The sequence below is a fragment of the Anabrus simplex genome, chromosome 1 (assembly GCF_040414725.1).
Source record: "Anabrus simplex isolate iqAnaSimp1 chromosome 1, ASM4041472v1, whole genome shotgun sequence".
NCBI classification, from domain to species: Eukaryota; Metazoa; Arthropoda; class Insecta; order Orthoptera; family Tettigoniidae; genus Anabrus; species Anabrus simplex.
In genome coordinates, this window is record NC_090265.1 from 493351380 (window position 1) to 493369718 (window position 18339).

Below are 18339 nucleotides of genomic sequence, written 5' to 3' on the forward strand. Positions count from 1 at the left end.
TGGTTACGTTACACTACGAGTGATTCTTGTGTTCAACATTCAAATCTGTTATTCGAGAAACTGTTTCCGTATACCAGGTGCTAATGTGTACAGTCATAAGTCATTCTCCGTGCAAACAAATCTCAATGCTCACATTACTACGTTATCCCGATCTTCTGGACGTCGTATGGATATTTCAGAACTTCTAGAATTTCCATCATGGGAGAAATCGTGGTTCCATGGTGTCAAGAGGAGACTGATGGCAGTAAGAGGAGAGCAGCAGGATTCCGAATACATCACCAGACTGGATGAAGAAAGAACCATTTCCTGCATATATGCTGTATGGAGGTGATATAATGTTGAACACTGTTAATAAATTCAGACTTGAAAATAAAAAAAACTTAAGAATCATTTCAAGAAACCCCTCTTCCTCTATAAGCACTTCAATCAGAACGGTACACGCCCTAAGTCTAATTCATGTCGTCAAAGTACCATAATTACTGTTACAGTACCTTAATTAAGGCCATGGCCACTTCCTTCCCATTCCTAGGCCTTTCCTGTCCCATCGTCGCCATAAGACCTATCCGAGTTGGTGCGACGTAAAGCAAAAAAACCCTAGTGTTTAATAACCATTAACTTGAAAATTGGCATCATAATATCGACGAGAACTCGTTGAAAATTTGCCGGCAATACCTGTTCCACATATCTTTACGACTGTCTGTCACGATAATATTCTTGCTCTCTATAAAACTTAATTTTACTAACAGTCAGGTACAGTAGACGCGTTATAACTCTGCTTTTGAGTAGCCGTGGCCTTTCTAAGAATTCTAAGGCTCGCATATTTGGTGCCACTCTGCAGATTTGAGAAACGTTTTTGTAGAGGCTAACAGAATGTCATTCTGTCTTCACTGTGATATTCATCACTGTTAGACCGCGAATGCAAGATGACACTTGATTTTTCGCGAGAGATTTTGAGGAAAAAACGTCGTCTTGCATTCGGAGAAATACGGTATCAGTCCAGAGGTTTCTTCTTCAAATGGCTTCACCTAACCTAACCGTATATATGTCATGAAAACATATTTGAAACGCATGTAGAGAAATTAGTTATCCTCGCTAAAAATTTACATGTGAATAGCCTTTCCGAAATTTAACTAGACGCGAGAAAATATGAACTATCCTCTGAAATCAGTGATGTACTCTGCCATATCTTGAGATGTATCACATTCTTACTTAATTTCAGTATATAACATTCAAATTAGGAGATCGTTTACTTCAGCTGTTATTTTTAACGAGTTATCAGCTGCTATTGGCTACTTGTTATCCTCTTTCATTTCAAATTTTCTTTCGAGAACAGTAGTCGTTGGGCATTACTAATTGACTCCAACACTGCCTTCTAATGCCGACGAGAGAGCTTGCAAATGCACGTAGTGAGAAAACTATGCCGTACCAAAGATGATCAATCGCATTTTGTGGCGAATGTTTCAGTTTTCTTATTTAAACTGCGTCACCTATCCTAACTTAACCATACTATACATATGATGAAAACATACTTCAAGCGCTAGTAGAGAAATTATAACCTTCCTGCTATAAATTTACATGATAATAACCTTGCTGTAATATAACTAGATGCGAGAAAATATAAGCTAACCTGTGAAATCAATTATGCACTCTGCCATATCTCGAGATTATCCCATTTTTACCTAATTGCAGTATTTAGCATTAAAATTAATTGATCGTTTAGTCAGCCTTTATTTTTAACGAGTTAAGAACTGTTATCAGACACGTTATTTATTTATTATGAAAATATGTTCTTTTTCATTTCAAATTTTCTTCACGGAATAGCAGTCGATGGGTATTACAATAGACTCTGACATCGCCTTCAAATGTCGACGAGAGAACTCGCTAGTGGTCATAGCGAGGAAACGGTAATGAAGATAATCGATTGCCTGTGACATAATCGCTGGGGTGCATAAATATCGGTAACGGAAAAAATCGCGAATGCGTCATTGATAGGGCTTCCGCTGTAACCAAAGGATAATACACAGTTTAATACAGGAATTTTGAAGGGACAGCACAACATTGTCGATATGACGAGGTTCTCGTTATATGCCATACTCGCTATATCGGACTTCTACTGTATACGCATTTGGTTGTGTCACTGAATAGTTTGTCACCTCCTAACATATGTAAAAAAAATTCTCATAATACTCTGTTAAAGTTATGGACTGGTTCAGCATCATCATTTGGAGTAACGAAAGGAAATGTTTGTGTTACTTGAACTGTCGCCGCATCACCATCAGGTCCAATTTCACGATATCCATTTTTACTTATATCACTGTTATCACTAAAATTATCTTCATTGATATGTTAGTTACTCACTAAAAGTTCTCCTCCACCCCTACTCAACGATTCTGTGTCATTTTTTCGCCTATATTCAGCTCATTTTCAATATCCCCAGTACTCAATCCCGCCATGTTTACGAACGAAACAGCTGGCCCGCACCTGCAGAAGTTCAAGACCGTTGCCTAGACAACTTCAAGACAGATTATCGCTCTTCTTTCACTTCCTAAGCCTTTTAGATAGCACTGCGTGTTCATGAATGCCTTATAAACACTTCACTGCCGAAAAAATACAAAACCATCGCATAGATCACAGACGTGTGCAAATAATAAAGCCGGGCGCTTTCGGGCGCTAAGGACCAGAAGGCAAAGTGAACAGTTGGGCACTAAGGGCGGGAAAGGGTTAAAAGTCTGAATTGTTTTCCATTTAAATATGACATATAGGGGCAGTTTTCTTCCATCTGCGGTTACGCAAAGCATAACTGTACACCCAACATTGAAAACTACGTGAACCAGGAGCGTGTTGCCAAACTTGACGCAAATAAAACCCGCACCCCAATTTCGTGCCCCAAATTTTTAAAAAAAAATTGCAGGGATTATTCGCGTAAATACGGTATGTAATTGTGCCAAGTTTGATATGTAATAAATTGATGCAGTCAAATCAGAATTGACAGAAAGAGATGTGATATCATATCTTTAAGTACTGAATAGTGAAAAATGATTTTGAGACATTTTTATAAGAGTCCCCAGTATGTTCATGAACCATCAATGAATATCATAACAGGAGTACTTTTTTGTTATTTTCAGCTGAAGAAACACAGTGATATTGTGTCAGAACTGCAGGAAGTAGAATCACAACTTCAAAACATCTCTTCTAAAATTAATTCATCGACTGCAGCAACAGAAGGTGATGAAGTGGATGCATTGGATGCTTTCATGACAAATTTATCATCAGAAGTTCCAGACAAAAAGTTGCTAGTTAAGCTGAAGGTAAAAGAAAATATTTATTTTGTTGCTTTCTGTACGGTTCTAGGAATCTGCAGAACGTAATTGTGTGTTATTATGGTATTGTTTCTCATATTAAGATTCTGTAATTATATGATTATAAGCTCTATGTTTTAAAAGGTATCTTATCAGCTAGGGCATTTTCACTCTAGTCTGACCTTTTTAAGTTTCTCAAATTGTTTTGTATGACCCTCATCACAGACCTATACTACGTCCGTGCATTTAGAATTTTTTCCTTATGTTTCAAAACACAGAGCAGGAAAGATGCAGTTTAGACAACACATAACAAATGATCACACAACAATTACAACAATTAACTGACATTGTTATTTCGTACATTACCGGGCGAGTTGGCCATGCGGTTAGAAGTGCGCAGCTGTGAGCTTGCATCTGGGAGATAGTGGGTTCGAACCCCACTGTTGGCAGCCCTGAAAGTGGTTTTCTGTGGTTTCCCATTTTCACACCAGGTAAATGCTGGGGCTGTACGTTAATTAGGGCCACGGCCGCTTCCTTCCCACTCCTAGGCCTTTCCTATTCCTTTGTCGCAATCAAACCTATCTGTGTCGGTGCGACGTAAAACAAATAGCAAAATAAATTTTTCCTTTATTTAACAACCACATGTGATAAATTGTGCTAGTCATAAGCTTTGTTCAACCATTGATTTCTCAGAATCATATTTTCTTGTCATGCTCATCTTGGAAACTTGTTGCTTATTTTGTCTGCCATCTAGTAGGCCTAGAGTAAAATGGAATTTTAAAATTGATGAGCAGACAGCCAGATGGCATCAAATTCAAATGTCTGCAGACAGTAGCTGATGCCATACGATTGTTGTTATTGTTGTTGTTGTTGTTGTTGTTGTTGTTGTTGTTGTTGTTGTTGTTGATTAGTACAATATGCAGAATGTTAATGTGCATCCTAATTTTGATGCTTTGCTGGGCTGAGTGGCTCAGACAATAGAAGCGTTGGCCTTCTGAGTCCAAGTTGGAGGTGGGGGTTCGATTCTGGCTCAATCTGGTCTTATTTCAAGGTGCTCAAATACACCAACCTCATGGTGGCAGATTTACATGAGAACTTTTGTGGGACAAAATTCCAGCACCTTGATGTCTCCAAAAACCATTAAAGTAGTTAGTGGTACATAAAATCAGTACATTATTATTCATTTTGATACTTTATTTAAGGAAATGATATTTGAAAAGAAATATTTATGCATTGTGCTAAGTAAACCATCCATGCTCTAGAGCAGTGGTGACTTATTTTGAATACTACGTGATTGGCACAGATTGAAGGCTAGAGGTAGTGTTCATTCGTCACAGTGAATAAGGACACAGATATAATCTGTCCATGAAATCTGATATCTATTAAGTGAGTTCTATGCCATGATTTAAGGATGACATTTTTGAAAAATAACTACTCAAGAATGTAGGTAGATCCGAACATAGCTTGACACAGACCATACGATATTAATTTCCTTCACTTTGCATATTCGTTAAAAGTCATATTTACTTGTTATGTATCTCAGATGGTATAGTGCTGGCCTTCTGAGCTCAAGTTGGCAGGTTTGATCCCTGCTCAGTCCAATGTTATTTGAAGGTGCTCAGATATGACAGTCTTGTGTCGGTAGATTTACTGAAACGATAAAAGAAATCATCGTCATCATTATTATTTTCTGAGTCCAGTTTCCCAGGTGTGGTGTACTAGTGCTTGCCATCTCGTCCTGTCTGCATACATTGTCTGTTCCAGGACATCTTTACATCCGAGACCTCTCTCCTCCACATCTGATTTCAGTGCTTCTATCCAGTGCTTCCTTGGCCTTCTGCTCAGTCCTTTTCCTTAGACAGTAAGGTTGAAGCATTTTCTGGCAGGTCTCTCGCTTTTTATTCTGATAATGTGCTCATACCATTGAAGTCTATGCTTATTTTTTTACACTGGTACTACCTAGAGGCCTCAGTGCCAGCTACCCTCCTACTTATTTCATTCCTGATTTCATCCTTTCAAGTAGTTTGGTTCATACTTCTAATAAATCTTATTTCCATTGCCTGAATTTTGCTGTAGTCATTGTTTAGTAGAGTACATGCCTCTAAATCTAAATCATATGCGAAAATTGGTACAAAGTGGGTGTGGTACAGGGTTGTTTATGGTTTTCATGGTATTTTGCAGTTTCAAAGTAGGTTTCTGACTTAATTGTAAAAGTTTGATGCTTTCTGTGTCCTGCTGAGTATTTCCTGCTTGACAGTGTTGTCTTTTGAGATTGTACTACCGAGGTACTTGAAGTGAGAAACTGATTCCTAATTTGGTTCCTTCCAAAAAGTGGTTTGAGTTTGATTCTTTCCTCTTGAAGGTCATTTCTATGGTCTTCTGCTCATCTTCAGCTCAAATTTATTGAACATATTGTTCCAATGAGTCTGTACTTCAGTTTCTCTTTCTCCTGTGGATCAAAATTCTGGTACATTGTCACCTGCAGAAACATTTAATGGAAAGTAAAACAAATAGTATTCTTTATTTATTATTTGCAATTAAGTTGTGACCTTTGTGACATGAGACATAATATAACAAACATATATGACAACATTAACCCTTTCGCACTCAGCGCGCCGATCTATCAGCGCGAGAGTTTATGGCGAGAAAGCTCACAGCGCCGATACATCGGCTCTGTCCTATTTATGGATTTTGGTCATTTGCGTGGCTGTTAAATCGTAACAGTTAATCGTGAAGGTACCTTAAAGCGTTGAAATATTTTTATTTTCGATAAAAGAAATCTGTTGACCGTGAATGTTTATGTTGTGGTTATTTGAAGTTGTTATTGCGTGGATCTTTTTTGGTTGGTTTATGAATACAGCAATTTGATCTTCATATGAGTTTAGGTTAGAGTATATTTCGTTTCTTTGATATATCGTGTGTTCGCTGCACTTCGCAAACTATAATTTTTCTCCTTTCCATAACTCCGTTGTTGCACGTGCTTGCGTCATCTTTTTATCGTAATGGCTAGGCCATATTCAAGGCCGAATGAGGCCGATATCCTTGAATTTTCAAATGATTTAGACAGTAATAATGACCTTTTTCCGAAAGTGATTCGCATTATGTGGGAAAAGACACAGTCACAGCTGCTCACCGTACATCGGACCGCGAGGACCTGACATCGATGACCGTTACATGTACACTGAATAACTTTTTTGCAATGCTTCATGAGTGAATTGCAGCATACACATAATACTGATATTAAATTATACAGAATTAAACGTTCTTTCTTTCATAGCTAAGAGTAAAGAAGGAAGACACAATAATGTCTGATTTTTCAGTCATTGAAAACCAAAAATTATTTTTTAAATTTATTTTCAAAATTTAATAATTTTTTTGGGCTTTACCAATAACAATACATCCTAGGTATATTCATTTCTGAAATGCTCATAGTTTCTTGTATTAGTGTGATTTATTTTATTTTAATGTGTGTTAAACTGTTTGCGTGTTGATTTTTTGTAATTTGGTTCGGAAAATGACAGAAATTAGTCTGTGTGTCTTCGAGCAAACCCCTGCATATAGGTTGAGTGCCAAAGGGTTAAAGTGAATAAAGAGGTGGAAACAGTGTATGCTGAGCTAGATGAGGCTATACAAGGAATTGATAGTGATGTGAACTTTTTTTTTGTCATGGGCGATTAGAATGCTGTTGTAGGAGAGGGAGCTTAGGGGAGTGCAGTAGGCTATTAGGCAGTAGGTTCATTTGCATGGACTCTTGAGACTGCTTTGCAATTACGGTTGTTTAATTTCCATTCAAGATTCAATTTTCTTTTGCATGTGTTTAATGTGAATTTAAATTTAAGTTTTTGATTGTGATTATGTGGCTTTTTTTCTGACGTATACATTTTGAATTGGGAAATCATGATTGAACTAGAGGTTATGTCTCGCTATATAACTCTTACTAGCTACCGTACATTTTCAAAATTTCCTCACCAATGACTTTCAAGTTATTTATCTGAAATATTTTACCAACATGTCCATCTTCTGGGAACCTAGAAGAATTCGTATCGTGAATACGGTGCATTAACATGTGTGCATTATTGTGAAAAAGGAATGACGAATGACAAAAGGAATGACGAATCATGCTCGATTCTCAAGAGCAGTGAACCTCAAACTTAAATTATGCTGCTGTTAACTATTAAAATGTGGCAGTAGATGACTATTAATGAAAAGGCTTTTCTCAATAACAATAAACCTATGTCCATTGTGCATATTACTGGGTGTAATTATTTATTAAAGAATTACGAATCTGTGATCAAAATATTGTAACTAATCCTGTTTCTTGTGATGAACTGTAGTTCTAAGGTACTGCTTACAAAGCACACATAAACTGTATTTAAATGAGTGTACCTCATTCGTTTATACTTTACACTTGTGACCAGTGTACAAATTATTACAACAACTCATTATAAATACCAATTTGAGAATGGGAGTAAGAAGATCAGTACTAGTGGTGTAACATGACATCTATTATCCAAAATTACCTTCATTATCATGATCAAAAGTACTATAGATTTACTAAAGCAAACAAACAAGTACACTCACAAGAGCTTAATATTCTTCAAAGGGGAGTTTTCATGGTTGAAATGTACAATTTACGAATATGCAGCAATAAGATTCCTTTCAGAATTCACAACTCAGGAAAACACTTAGTGACTCACTGTTGAGAAAAGACATTCGCTTGTTACGAATGCCTAATATATTTATTATTATTTATATTTGATGAGATATGGTAAAGAAAGTCATATATAAGGAAAACAAATGTAAAGAAACAGTGTCTACTGTTAAAATAGATCTGAACATTGAAATTTTGCAATCCTAAGTACAAATACCGTATTTCACGGCATAATCGTCGCCACCGCGTAATCGTCGCATCCTTTATTTTCAATACAAAAATCGGACTTTAAACCTTTAATTACATAATCGTCGCACGTCCAAATTTTGTTCACTAATCTGATTAAAAGGTAAATGGAACTGCAACGTAAGTTGCACATGAATGCGCAATTTAAATACGTGTATGGTTTATGGGCAATTTGGCAACACAGTCACGTTTGCGACATGTTGCACAAAGTATAAATAAATAATACCGGTATATGTACGACGCATGGCTTACCGGTAGACTATCGGCAGTTTGACAACGTGGTTGCGAGACAGTGTACTATTTATTCACCACCTACATATTATGAGTTCCCATTTGAAATACGTAAGGCTGTAAGCTATCGCTTATCGGCAACGTCGCCAGGAAATACCGGCTAGGTAGGTTGAATGGACCTCGGACCAGCCCTCAGATACAGGTAAAATTCCCTGACCCGGCCGTGAATTGAACCCGAGGCCTCCGTGTAAGAGGCAAGCACGCTACCCCTACACCATGGGGCCGGCTCCTGTGTTATTGCACACGAAGTGAAATCCAAGACGATAACGCAGATTTCCACGGAATTATTCAGCCGAATTATTTACGATGTCTCAGTTGTCATCGCTAGACTCTTATCTTACTACTACGTCATAAGTGTCCGGGCATGGGATGAAAACTTTTATCCAAGCAGTCAAGATAATTATTATCCAATGCTATTAAAGTTTTATTTTATAAACTCGTCAGTAATGTAATGTAAAATCATCAATAACTGGGAAGAAATATTAACCCAATTACCGTATGTTTAAAAGAAATTGAAAAAAATGAATGTTTGTTACTGACGTCTCGGAATACAGTCAACTATACAGTAGATTTACACCGCGCTAGCTAGAGCTCCGGTTTGCGAGCTTTGCGCAAGCGCAGTAGTGTGTCGCAAACAACGAGCTAAACTGATAAATTGTTGCATGCTTCCTTGCTGCCTAACAGTATTGGCTGCTCTGGAATGGACAGATCACAGATGCATTTATTTGTAGACATGTGTACGTGAGAATTTAAGTTTTTAATTTGTGGTTTGGGTGTTTGCAGAAATAATTTGTTTTAATAGTGAACAATTACGGAAAGTCATTTATATCGCAAAACATTAACGTGTGAAGCATTTATAAGCGATTATGGGTAAATAAAGAAACTATTCTGCGGGCTTCAAGCTAAGCGTAATTGCCTTCACTGAACAGCACGGGAACAGAGCTGCAGAAAGAAAATTTTCTGTGAGTGAAAAGTTGGTGCGTGACTGGCGGAAAGTAAAAAAAACAAGCTAAAAAGCACAAACCCTTCTAGACGCGCGTTTAGAGGTCCTAAAACAGGGAAGTTTCCTATAATTGACGAAGAAGTGTTTAGGTACGTCAGTGAAATACGTAACAATGGCTGCAGTGTATCATATGAAATGTTACAAATTAAGGGACAGGGGGTAGCGCGCAAACACAACATACCGGTAACTCAGTTTAAGGCGACTCGTGGGTGGATTAAGGGGTTCATGCGACGACACAATCTGTCAGTCCAAAGGAGAACAACACTAAGCCAAAAGTTGCCTGCTGATTACACGGACAAGATTGTAAATTTTCACCAATTTGTCATACGTTTGCGCAAGGAAACTTCGTACTTGCTTTCTCAAATCGGTAATGCCGATCGGACTCCAATCTTTTTTGATATGCCTCGCAACAGCACTATTGCGCTAAAAGGATCACGGAGTGTATTAATGAAAACCAGCGGTAGTGAGAAGTTGCGATGCACGGCAATGCTAGCCATTACAGCTGACGGGAGAAAGTTGCCGCCTTACATCATTTTCAAGAGGAAAACGATGCCTAAGAATATACAGTTTCCCCGTGGAATTCATGTACGAGTGCAACCAAAGGGTTGGATGGACGTAGAACTCGTGCTGGACTGGGTTAAAACTGTGTGGAATAGAAGACCTGGTGCACTACTAAAACAACCAGCTCTGCTTGTTTTAGATAGTTTCCGAGGTCACCTCGTGAACGAAGTGAAGCAAATTCTCACTACAAATAAGACACGACAGATAGTCATTCCTGGTGGCCTAACATCTGCTTTGCAGCCACTAGACGTATGTGTTAATAAACCCTTTAAAAACCACTTACGTCGATTTTACAACGAGTGAATGATGAGCGGCGATCAGCAATTGACGCCCGCTGGAAATATCAGGCGTCCACCCTTGGACTTGTTATGATCGTGGGTGAAGAAGAGTTGGGATCTTATACCACCTGAACTAGTCTCCAAGAGCTTCAAAAAGTCTGGGATTTCGAATGCACTAGACGGTTCTGAAGATGACGCAGTGTGGCAGGGAGACGAAGAATCTGATACTGGTATTAACAGAGGCGAGGACGGCGCATCAGATAGCGAAACCTGCGATAGCGACACCGAAGATTTGGAATAAATTGCGTACCGGTAAGTCCGCATTTCACAACAAAGCGATAATTTTTTGCAAGTGTAATATTTTAACTTTAATACTCAAATTAATGACAAATTAACTTAATACGTTCATTTTTATCTTCAGGTTGGAAAAACGTTCGCCGAATTGTTGCGAAAAATTATGAATTTTGTTTTAGACTATTTTAATTATTTTGATGTATAAACGCGAGTATTACGTGCATCTTAAATTTGTATCAAATACAATTTAGTTATAAATACATTTTTTGAGTAATACAAATACTGGTATTAAATATTCATCGTATAATGGTCGCACCCTACAATTTTTTCGAAAATTTTGGTATAAAAAGTGCGACGATTATGCCGTGAAATACGGTAAGTGCAGTAGAAGTCCGTTATATCCAATTTTTCATAAAAGTTCGGAAAACCCTGTACACATTAAAATTGGTATGAAATGACAATCAGTTTGTTCAAAACTTGCATTTTCGTGGTTGATATCCGCACTGCGGCGTGCTAGTTTTTTTTTTTTTTTTTCAAAATCCAATACTACACTAGTGTCCAAAAGTTAAGCATGATTACTAAACGAGGCCATACTGCCTGATAGGAATGTCAGACAGATTGCTGAACAAACGGAAGCTGAATCACACACCATATGTCACACAACTTGTCCAAAAAAAAAAAAAAAAACAGTGTCAGAAAGGTTCTGATAGCTAAGACACACATTTGACAACAACTAACGAAACTTGGCAATGTCTTTCACAACAAAATATGCTGTTAATAGCGTGTATGGTTACCCCTAACAGCCACACATGCTTCGCAGTGATGTGGCATGCTCTCTGTCAGATGGTCCAAGAGCTCTTGTGGCAGTCGATCCCATTCCTCCGAAAGGGGAATGCAAAGGTCTTAGAGGGTCCTTGGTGGAGGCTGACAGGGTGAAATTCGCTTCCCCAATGCATCCCAGGTATGTTCTATAGGATTCAGATCCGCAGACCTCGCTGGCCAGTCCATGCGATGAATGTCGCCCCAGCCAGAAATTCATCCACGAGAGCAGCAAGGTGCGGTCGGGTATTATCGTCCATTAAGAGGAAGTCTGGACCAACCATACCTCTGAAGAGTTGAACATGTGGTCTCAGTACCTCATCCCTGTATCTCCGAGCGTTAACAGTGTTCCTCAGACCACCCATGAAGATGTGCAGGTCCGTACAGCCATTCAACATGATGCCGCCCCACATCATGATGCCACCACCACCATACTGGTCCCGGTCCATGATGTTCCTGTGGTTGTATCGGCTATCCAGTTCTCTCCAGATGAATGTGCGATGGGAATCGTTCTGCAAATTGAAGTGGGATTCATCTGTGAAGAGCACATGTCTCCATTCATTCATGGTCCTGTTTCGATGTTGACGGCTCCACAGAAAACGGGCCCGTCTCTGTGCTGGAGTGATCAGGACGCACACTGCTGGACGTCGGGCAAACAGCCCTGCTGTTCTGAGCCTCCAGTACACAGTTTGCCGGGAAACGGCAACCGCTGAGACGGCTGCAAGCTCTGTCGACATTTATCTTGCAGGTGCACTCCGATTTTGTTGGGTGGTTAAGGCCAGATATCGGTCCTGCTGTGGAGTGGTTACCCTTGGGTGACCTGGTTCTGGCCTACGACTAGCATCTCCTGTGTCTCGGAATTGTCTCCAAAGCCTGGAAATGACACTTTGTGGCACATTCAAGGATACTGCGACTTTGGTCTGTGTCTGGCCTGCTTCCAGGCGGCCGAGTATTCTACCCTTCAAAACGGGGTCAAAATGGCGCCGTCGTGCCATTATGTTGTGATATAGATGTTGATTCCCATAGGGAACATTAAATATTTGTCCTGAATGAGTAAATTTATAATACCAATATAATGGTCCGTTATTGGACATTATAAATTTTTCCAGCTAACCCATTCTTGGTTACCTGCGTTTTGGTCTCGTGTGCTAAGTTGGGCTCATCAGTTGGTCCTTAGCACACCTACCAAGATGCAAGGCTATTGCATACCACTGAGGCCACTGCATAGGCTACTTGAAGCCACCAGCAGTGCCAATGCAGTATGAGTGACTATCTCTCATTTCCAAAACTTGATGCCTGCCTGGCCATCAGATGATATAGATGTTGATTCCAATAGGGAACATGAAATATTTGTCTGATGACCAGGCAGGCATCAATTTTTGGAAATGAGAGATGATCCCTCATAGTGCATTGGCACTGCTGGTGGCTTCACATAGCCTATACAGTGGCCTCCACGGTATGCACTAGCCTTGCGTCTTGGTAGGTGTGCTAAGTACCAACTGATGAGCCCAACTTGGCACACGAAGGCGAAACGCAGGCAACCAAGAATGAGTTAGCTGGAAAAATTTATAATGTCCAATAACGAACCATTATATTGGTATTATAAATTTACTCATTCAGGATAAATATTTCATGTTCCCTATGGGAATCAGCATCTATATCATGTGATGGCCAGGCAGGCATCAATTTTTGGAAATGAGAGATAGTCTCTCATAGTGCTTTGGCACTGCTGGTGGCTTCAAGTAGCCTATGCAGTGGCCTCAGTGGTATGCACTAGCCTTGCGTCTTGGTAGGTGTGTTAAGTACCAATTGATGAGCCCAACTTAGCACACAAGGACGAAACGCAGGCAACCAAGAACGACTTAGCTGGAGAAATTTATTGTCCAATAACAGACCATTATACTGGTATTACCATTATGTTGTCACGTTCACCACCAGGCTACACTCCGCACGCTATAACAGGGCAAACACGACTGATGGAATATGGGGCGCAGGCATTGGCTGTGTTTACCTTGTGGTTATGCCGCTAATCAAAGCAGGGAACACTCCTTTCCTACACAGAGCGGACACATACGATTGGTAATTGCATATGTCGTGTGATTTGTGGTCTGCTTCCTGTTGCCCTGCTTACTCGTAACTTATGCTTAACTTTTAGACACTAGTGTACGTGAAAGTTTATGTTTAATTTCAATCTGAAAAATTTATAGTATTATCCTGAGGCCTCTGTAGCAGACATTCCAGTTTTCTTCTTCAAACAGCATCACCTAACCTAACTGTATAGTATGAAAATGTATTTCAAGCGCATGTAGTCAAATGATAACCTCCTCGCTACAAAATTACATGGGAGCAACCTTTTCGAAATTTAACTAATCGCGAAAAAATATAACCTATCCCGTGAATCAGTGATGTACTCAGCCATATCTTGAGGTGTATCACAGTCTTACTTAATTTCAGTATATAACATTAAAAATTAAGTGATCATTTACTTCAGCCTTTATTTCTAACGAGTTAACAACTGCTATCGGCCATGTTATTTATGCATTTATTATGAAAATATCTTATCCTCTTTCATTTTGAATTTTCCTTTAGAGATCAGCAATCAACGTGTATTGCTAATCGACTCTGACATCGCCCTCGAATGTTGAGGAGCGGGCTCGCAAGTGTACATAGCGAGAAAACGATACGGTATCAAAGAGGACTGATCGCATTTTGTGGCAAATGTCTCAGTTTTCTTATTCAAACAGGGTCACCTAACTTAACCGTACTATATGTATCATGGAAACATACTCCATCGCCAGTAGAGAATTGATAACATTCCCGCTATAAGTTTATTTGGGAATAGCCTCTCCAAAATTTAACCAGATATGAGAAAATATAAACCAACCTTTGCAATCAGTGATATGCTGTGCCGTATCTTGGGGTGTATCGCATTCTAACTTAATTTCAGTGTTGAGTATTAAAATTGCGATCATTTACTTATCCTTTATTTCTAACGAGTTATGTATGGAAAAGTATTAAAAACCACAGAAATGGAGACGAAGATAGCAGAACTCCTAAAGACAATTTTGGAAGAAAGTATGGCCCAAATGAGAAGTAGCATGGAAAATGTGATCACAACAAAAATAAAAGAAACAATAAGCCAGGATATATATATATATATATTATTGTATGGTTTACAGTCACACCACAATAAAAGTATTTTAAAACTATTTACACGTCTGAACACATTAAGTCACAATGTCAGATTGTTATCTCTTATATAATTAACACCGTTTTGAGTAGCCATCAGGAACTCGGCTGAATCTCCTGAGAAGGCTGTTAGAGGGCATTCTTGGATAATATGCTGAACAGTTTGTCTTTCAGCACTACAACTACACATGGAAGATGGAATTTTCTTCCATTTATAAAGGGACTCTGCACAACTGCCACAATTAGTTCTGATCGGTTTAGAGTACACCAAATTTTTCTGGCGAGCTCAAAACCTGGGCTTAGATCTGATGCATGGCATAGTTTGCTGTTCTGGTGTTGCAGAGGTCTTCCATAATTGCTTCCAGCTGTCATTCATGTTGAAATTACTTTCAGCAAGCTTCCTTGCAGTATTCAATGGAGGGTGGCGAGAGCGAAGTATCTTCCTGTTAATAACAGGGAGGTCAAGATGTACGGGAAGAGAAGAATTGTTGCATATATTATTGTACACCCTGGTAAGTCCTTGTTCTCTTCTCATTGATGGTGGTGGTATGTGACTTAATGACGGCAGCCAGTATGTTGGAGTACGTCTGATTGTCCCTGATATTAAAGGCATGGTTTGGTCGAGCTAAGTATCAACAAGCTTAACATGAGCGCTGTTTGTCCAGATTGGTGCACAGTATTCAGCCATGGGATAAACTAGTACAAGGGCAGAAGTCCAAAATGTAGAAGTTATCGACCCCCACGTAGTGCCACACAGTTTCTGCAGGATATTATTTCTGATTCTGAGCTTGGCAGCAGTTCTGGTAAGATGTTCCTTGAACCTTAGAGTCCTATCTAGAATGACTCCTAGAAATTTTTGATACTTGGTATGTGAGAGTAATCTGCCATCAAAGTGAACTTTCAGTTCTCTGTTCGCTTATTTATTGTTGAGATGAAACGAAGCAACTACTGTCTTTGCTGTGCTTGGCTGTAACCTCCAGTCACGAAAGTATCGCTCCATAGTAGAGAGGTCTCTGGTTAGAATATCCTCGATAACTTCGAAGTCTATGTGGCTAACAGCAAGGGCCCAGTAATCTGCGTACCCAAACTTCCTAGATGTAGTCTCTGGCATATCTGCTATATATAAACAGAACAAAAGGGGAGCCAGCACAGAACCTTGTGGGAGACCGTTATTAAGATTCTTCAGTGAGCCAGGAAATGAAACAACACGTGATAAACATAACAGTCATAAAAACAAGTCACCTACAGTCCACACGAGAAAAACAGAAATATCAGTACCAGATTACAAGAAAGAAAACGAATAGAAACAAATCACAAAAGAACGCAACCAAGATGACATAATAGAGGTGACATCGCAGTATGAAAACACCAGAGAAAGAGAGGAAACCAAAGAACTTAAAGGGAATTGTAGGAAATGAACAGAATGAGGAGTACCGGAGAGAAGAATTAACTGAAACCCAAAAAATAATCAGAAGAAGAAAAAGGGAAACAGTCTTCATTGGAACAAGCCTGACTGAAGATGAATTACAAGCCAATGAAAGGACAGCCTGGCTATTCGTAGGCAGATTGAAACCTAGTACTGCAGTGGAGACAATCATGTGATTCTTACATGGGAACGGAATAAAAAATGATGTTAAATGTGAATAAATAAACACAAGTGGACTAACAAAAGCATTTAAAGTCAGAATTGCCTTCAATTACCTAAGTGACAAAGAAAACCCAGAATTCTAGCCAAATAGAGTCCTAGTAAAAATATACAGAAGAAAACATGACCATAATGAAGACAGACAGACTCTCTGTATTAGGCTTATACATAAATCCAACAAAAGAAACAGAAGATGAAATAGAGCACATAGCAAACACCATATCTGTGGTGAAAATGTAATAAGAGCAGGGTACTTAAATTGCAGGCTGGACAAACAAAATGATGAAACAACATTAATAATGGAACTCTTCCAGGAAGGAGGCTTCACCTTAATTAATAGGAAGGAAACAGTAACATACATAGCGCCAAACAGAGCCAGCACAATAGACGTAGTATTTTATAGAGAAACATAAAAGCCTGTAAGCAAGAAATCCTATACAGAGGAACCTCGATTATCCGTTCCCGGAAACTATGTTTTCCCGGATTATTCGTTCAGATTATGTGGTCCCGCGAGCATGCTAATTAAATCACGTTGTAAAAATCCTGCATTATCTGTTCCTCGAAGAAACTATTTCCTGGATCAACCGTCCAGAAATGTCAGTCCCATCAATGCTAAATCCTTGATAAAGCGTTTTTCAAGAAACTGTATCTTATGAAAGGACGGCTACAGTGTCCCTATGGATCTTGGCATTAACGTCCCGTCGTGATAATTAGAGCAAGTACTGTACCTTACTGGAAAAGCAATTGGCGGTGAACCTGCATAAGGGACCATCTTAGCATCACATTTGGCTGGTATTGTTTAGAGAATCCTCAAAAATCATAAAGCAGAGAGTGGCCACAACAATTGGAAGGAGTCAGAGCGCGTTTCGACAGCTCTTCTTGAAAACGGAACAAGTTTTGTCAAATGTTCGTAGTTGCAAAATGTCTACATTATGTCCAGGGTTAGATGTTTATTTTCTTATTTTTTTTCTATCGCCGAACAGGTTACGGCACTTTCCTCAGGGCATGAAAAGAAGAGATCAAGATCGTGAGACATCGGATGGTGGTCTTGGGAGTGAACTGTAGTCCATTCCTCCTGGAAGCAGTCATACAGTATCATCGAACAACATAAATCACCATTGAAACACGTGGCTCAAAAATATGAAGGATTCATTTTATGTGGATAACTGTGTTCCCTCAATTTATTCAGAAGAAGAACTCGAGAGGTTCTTAAACCAAGCTACAGAGATAATGGCCGAAGGAAAATTTGAACTGAGAGGATGGATGGTCTTCAGGAGTCAATATTCAAGTTCTGTTCTTGGACTGCTGTGGGATAAATTTGAAAATAAGTTATTTTGTGATGTCATTGGAATAAGTCAACCCCAGAGAGCAGTGACCAGAAGATACGTCCTGTCCGCTGCACAGAGATTGTTTGTTCCATAGGTTTCAGCTGCCCCTGGACACTTTGTTCAAAACCGATTGTACAAGAAAGTTGGAAATTAAAATTAAGCTCAGATGCTGAACTACCATAAGAACAGAGTCAGAGCCGCATCTAATGAACGTAAGAGTTCCGAGATGGATATCACAGGAGGAGAAAAATGTTTGTACATTGCATACCTTATGCGATACATCCACAATTTCATATGCAGCAGGAGTATTTCTCAGGTGTGAAAATGATAAAATGAAATCTAGAATTGCACCTTTAAGAAGAATAACTATTCCAAGACTGAAGCTAATGTCCTGTTTAATTGGAGTACGATTGGCTAAGCTTGTAAAAGGTGGACTTCATATGGGAGAGATAAGAGTATTTTACTGGACTGATTCTGCAACAGCTCTGCACTGGATTACTAGAGAAGGGCAATGGGGAACGTTTATAAAAAACAGAGTCGATGAAATTCATGACCTCTCCAGCACTGAAGACTAAAAACATGTTCCTTGTTAGGACAAGTCGGCTGAAATCCAGAGGCTGTAGCACAATTAAAGTACTTGAATCTCAATGGTGGGAAGGACTGATTTGGCTGAAACTTTCCAAAGATGACTGGCCGAAGTCTGACTTGGATGCCAATGAAGAACTATTCGTAGTT

General features: G+C 39.2%; 1 protein-coding gene across 1 annotated transcript in view; it reads left to right on the forward strand.

Annotated features, from left to right (window-relative positions):
• Positions 1 to 18339, forward strand: part of LOC136857005 (kanadaptin) — a 152772-nt gene that overhangs the window by 93086 nt on the left and 41347 nt on the right. Inside the window, exon 6 of the mRNA XM_067135339.2 lies at positions 3126 to 3308. Within this exon, the coding sequence (XP_066991440.2) occupies positions 3126 to 3308 (183 nt within the window). The remainder of the gene's footprint in view (positions 1 to 3125; positions 3309 to 18339) is intronic.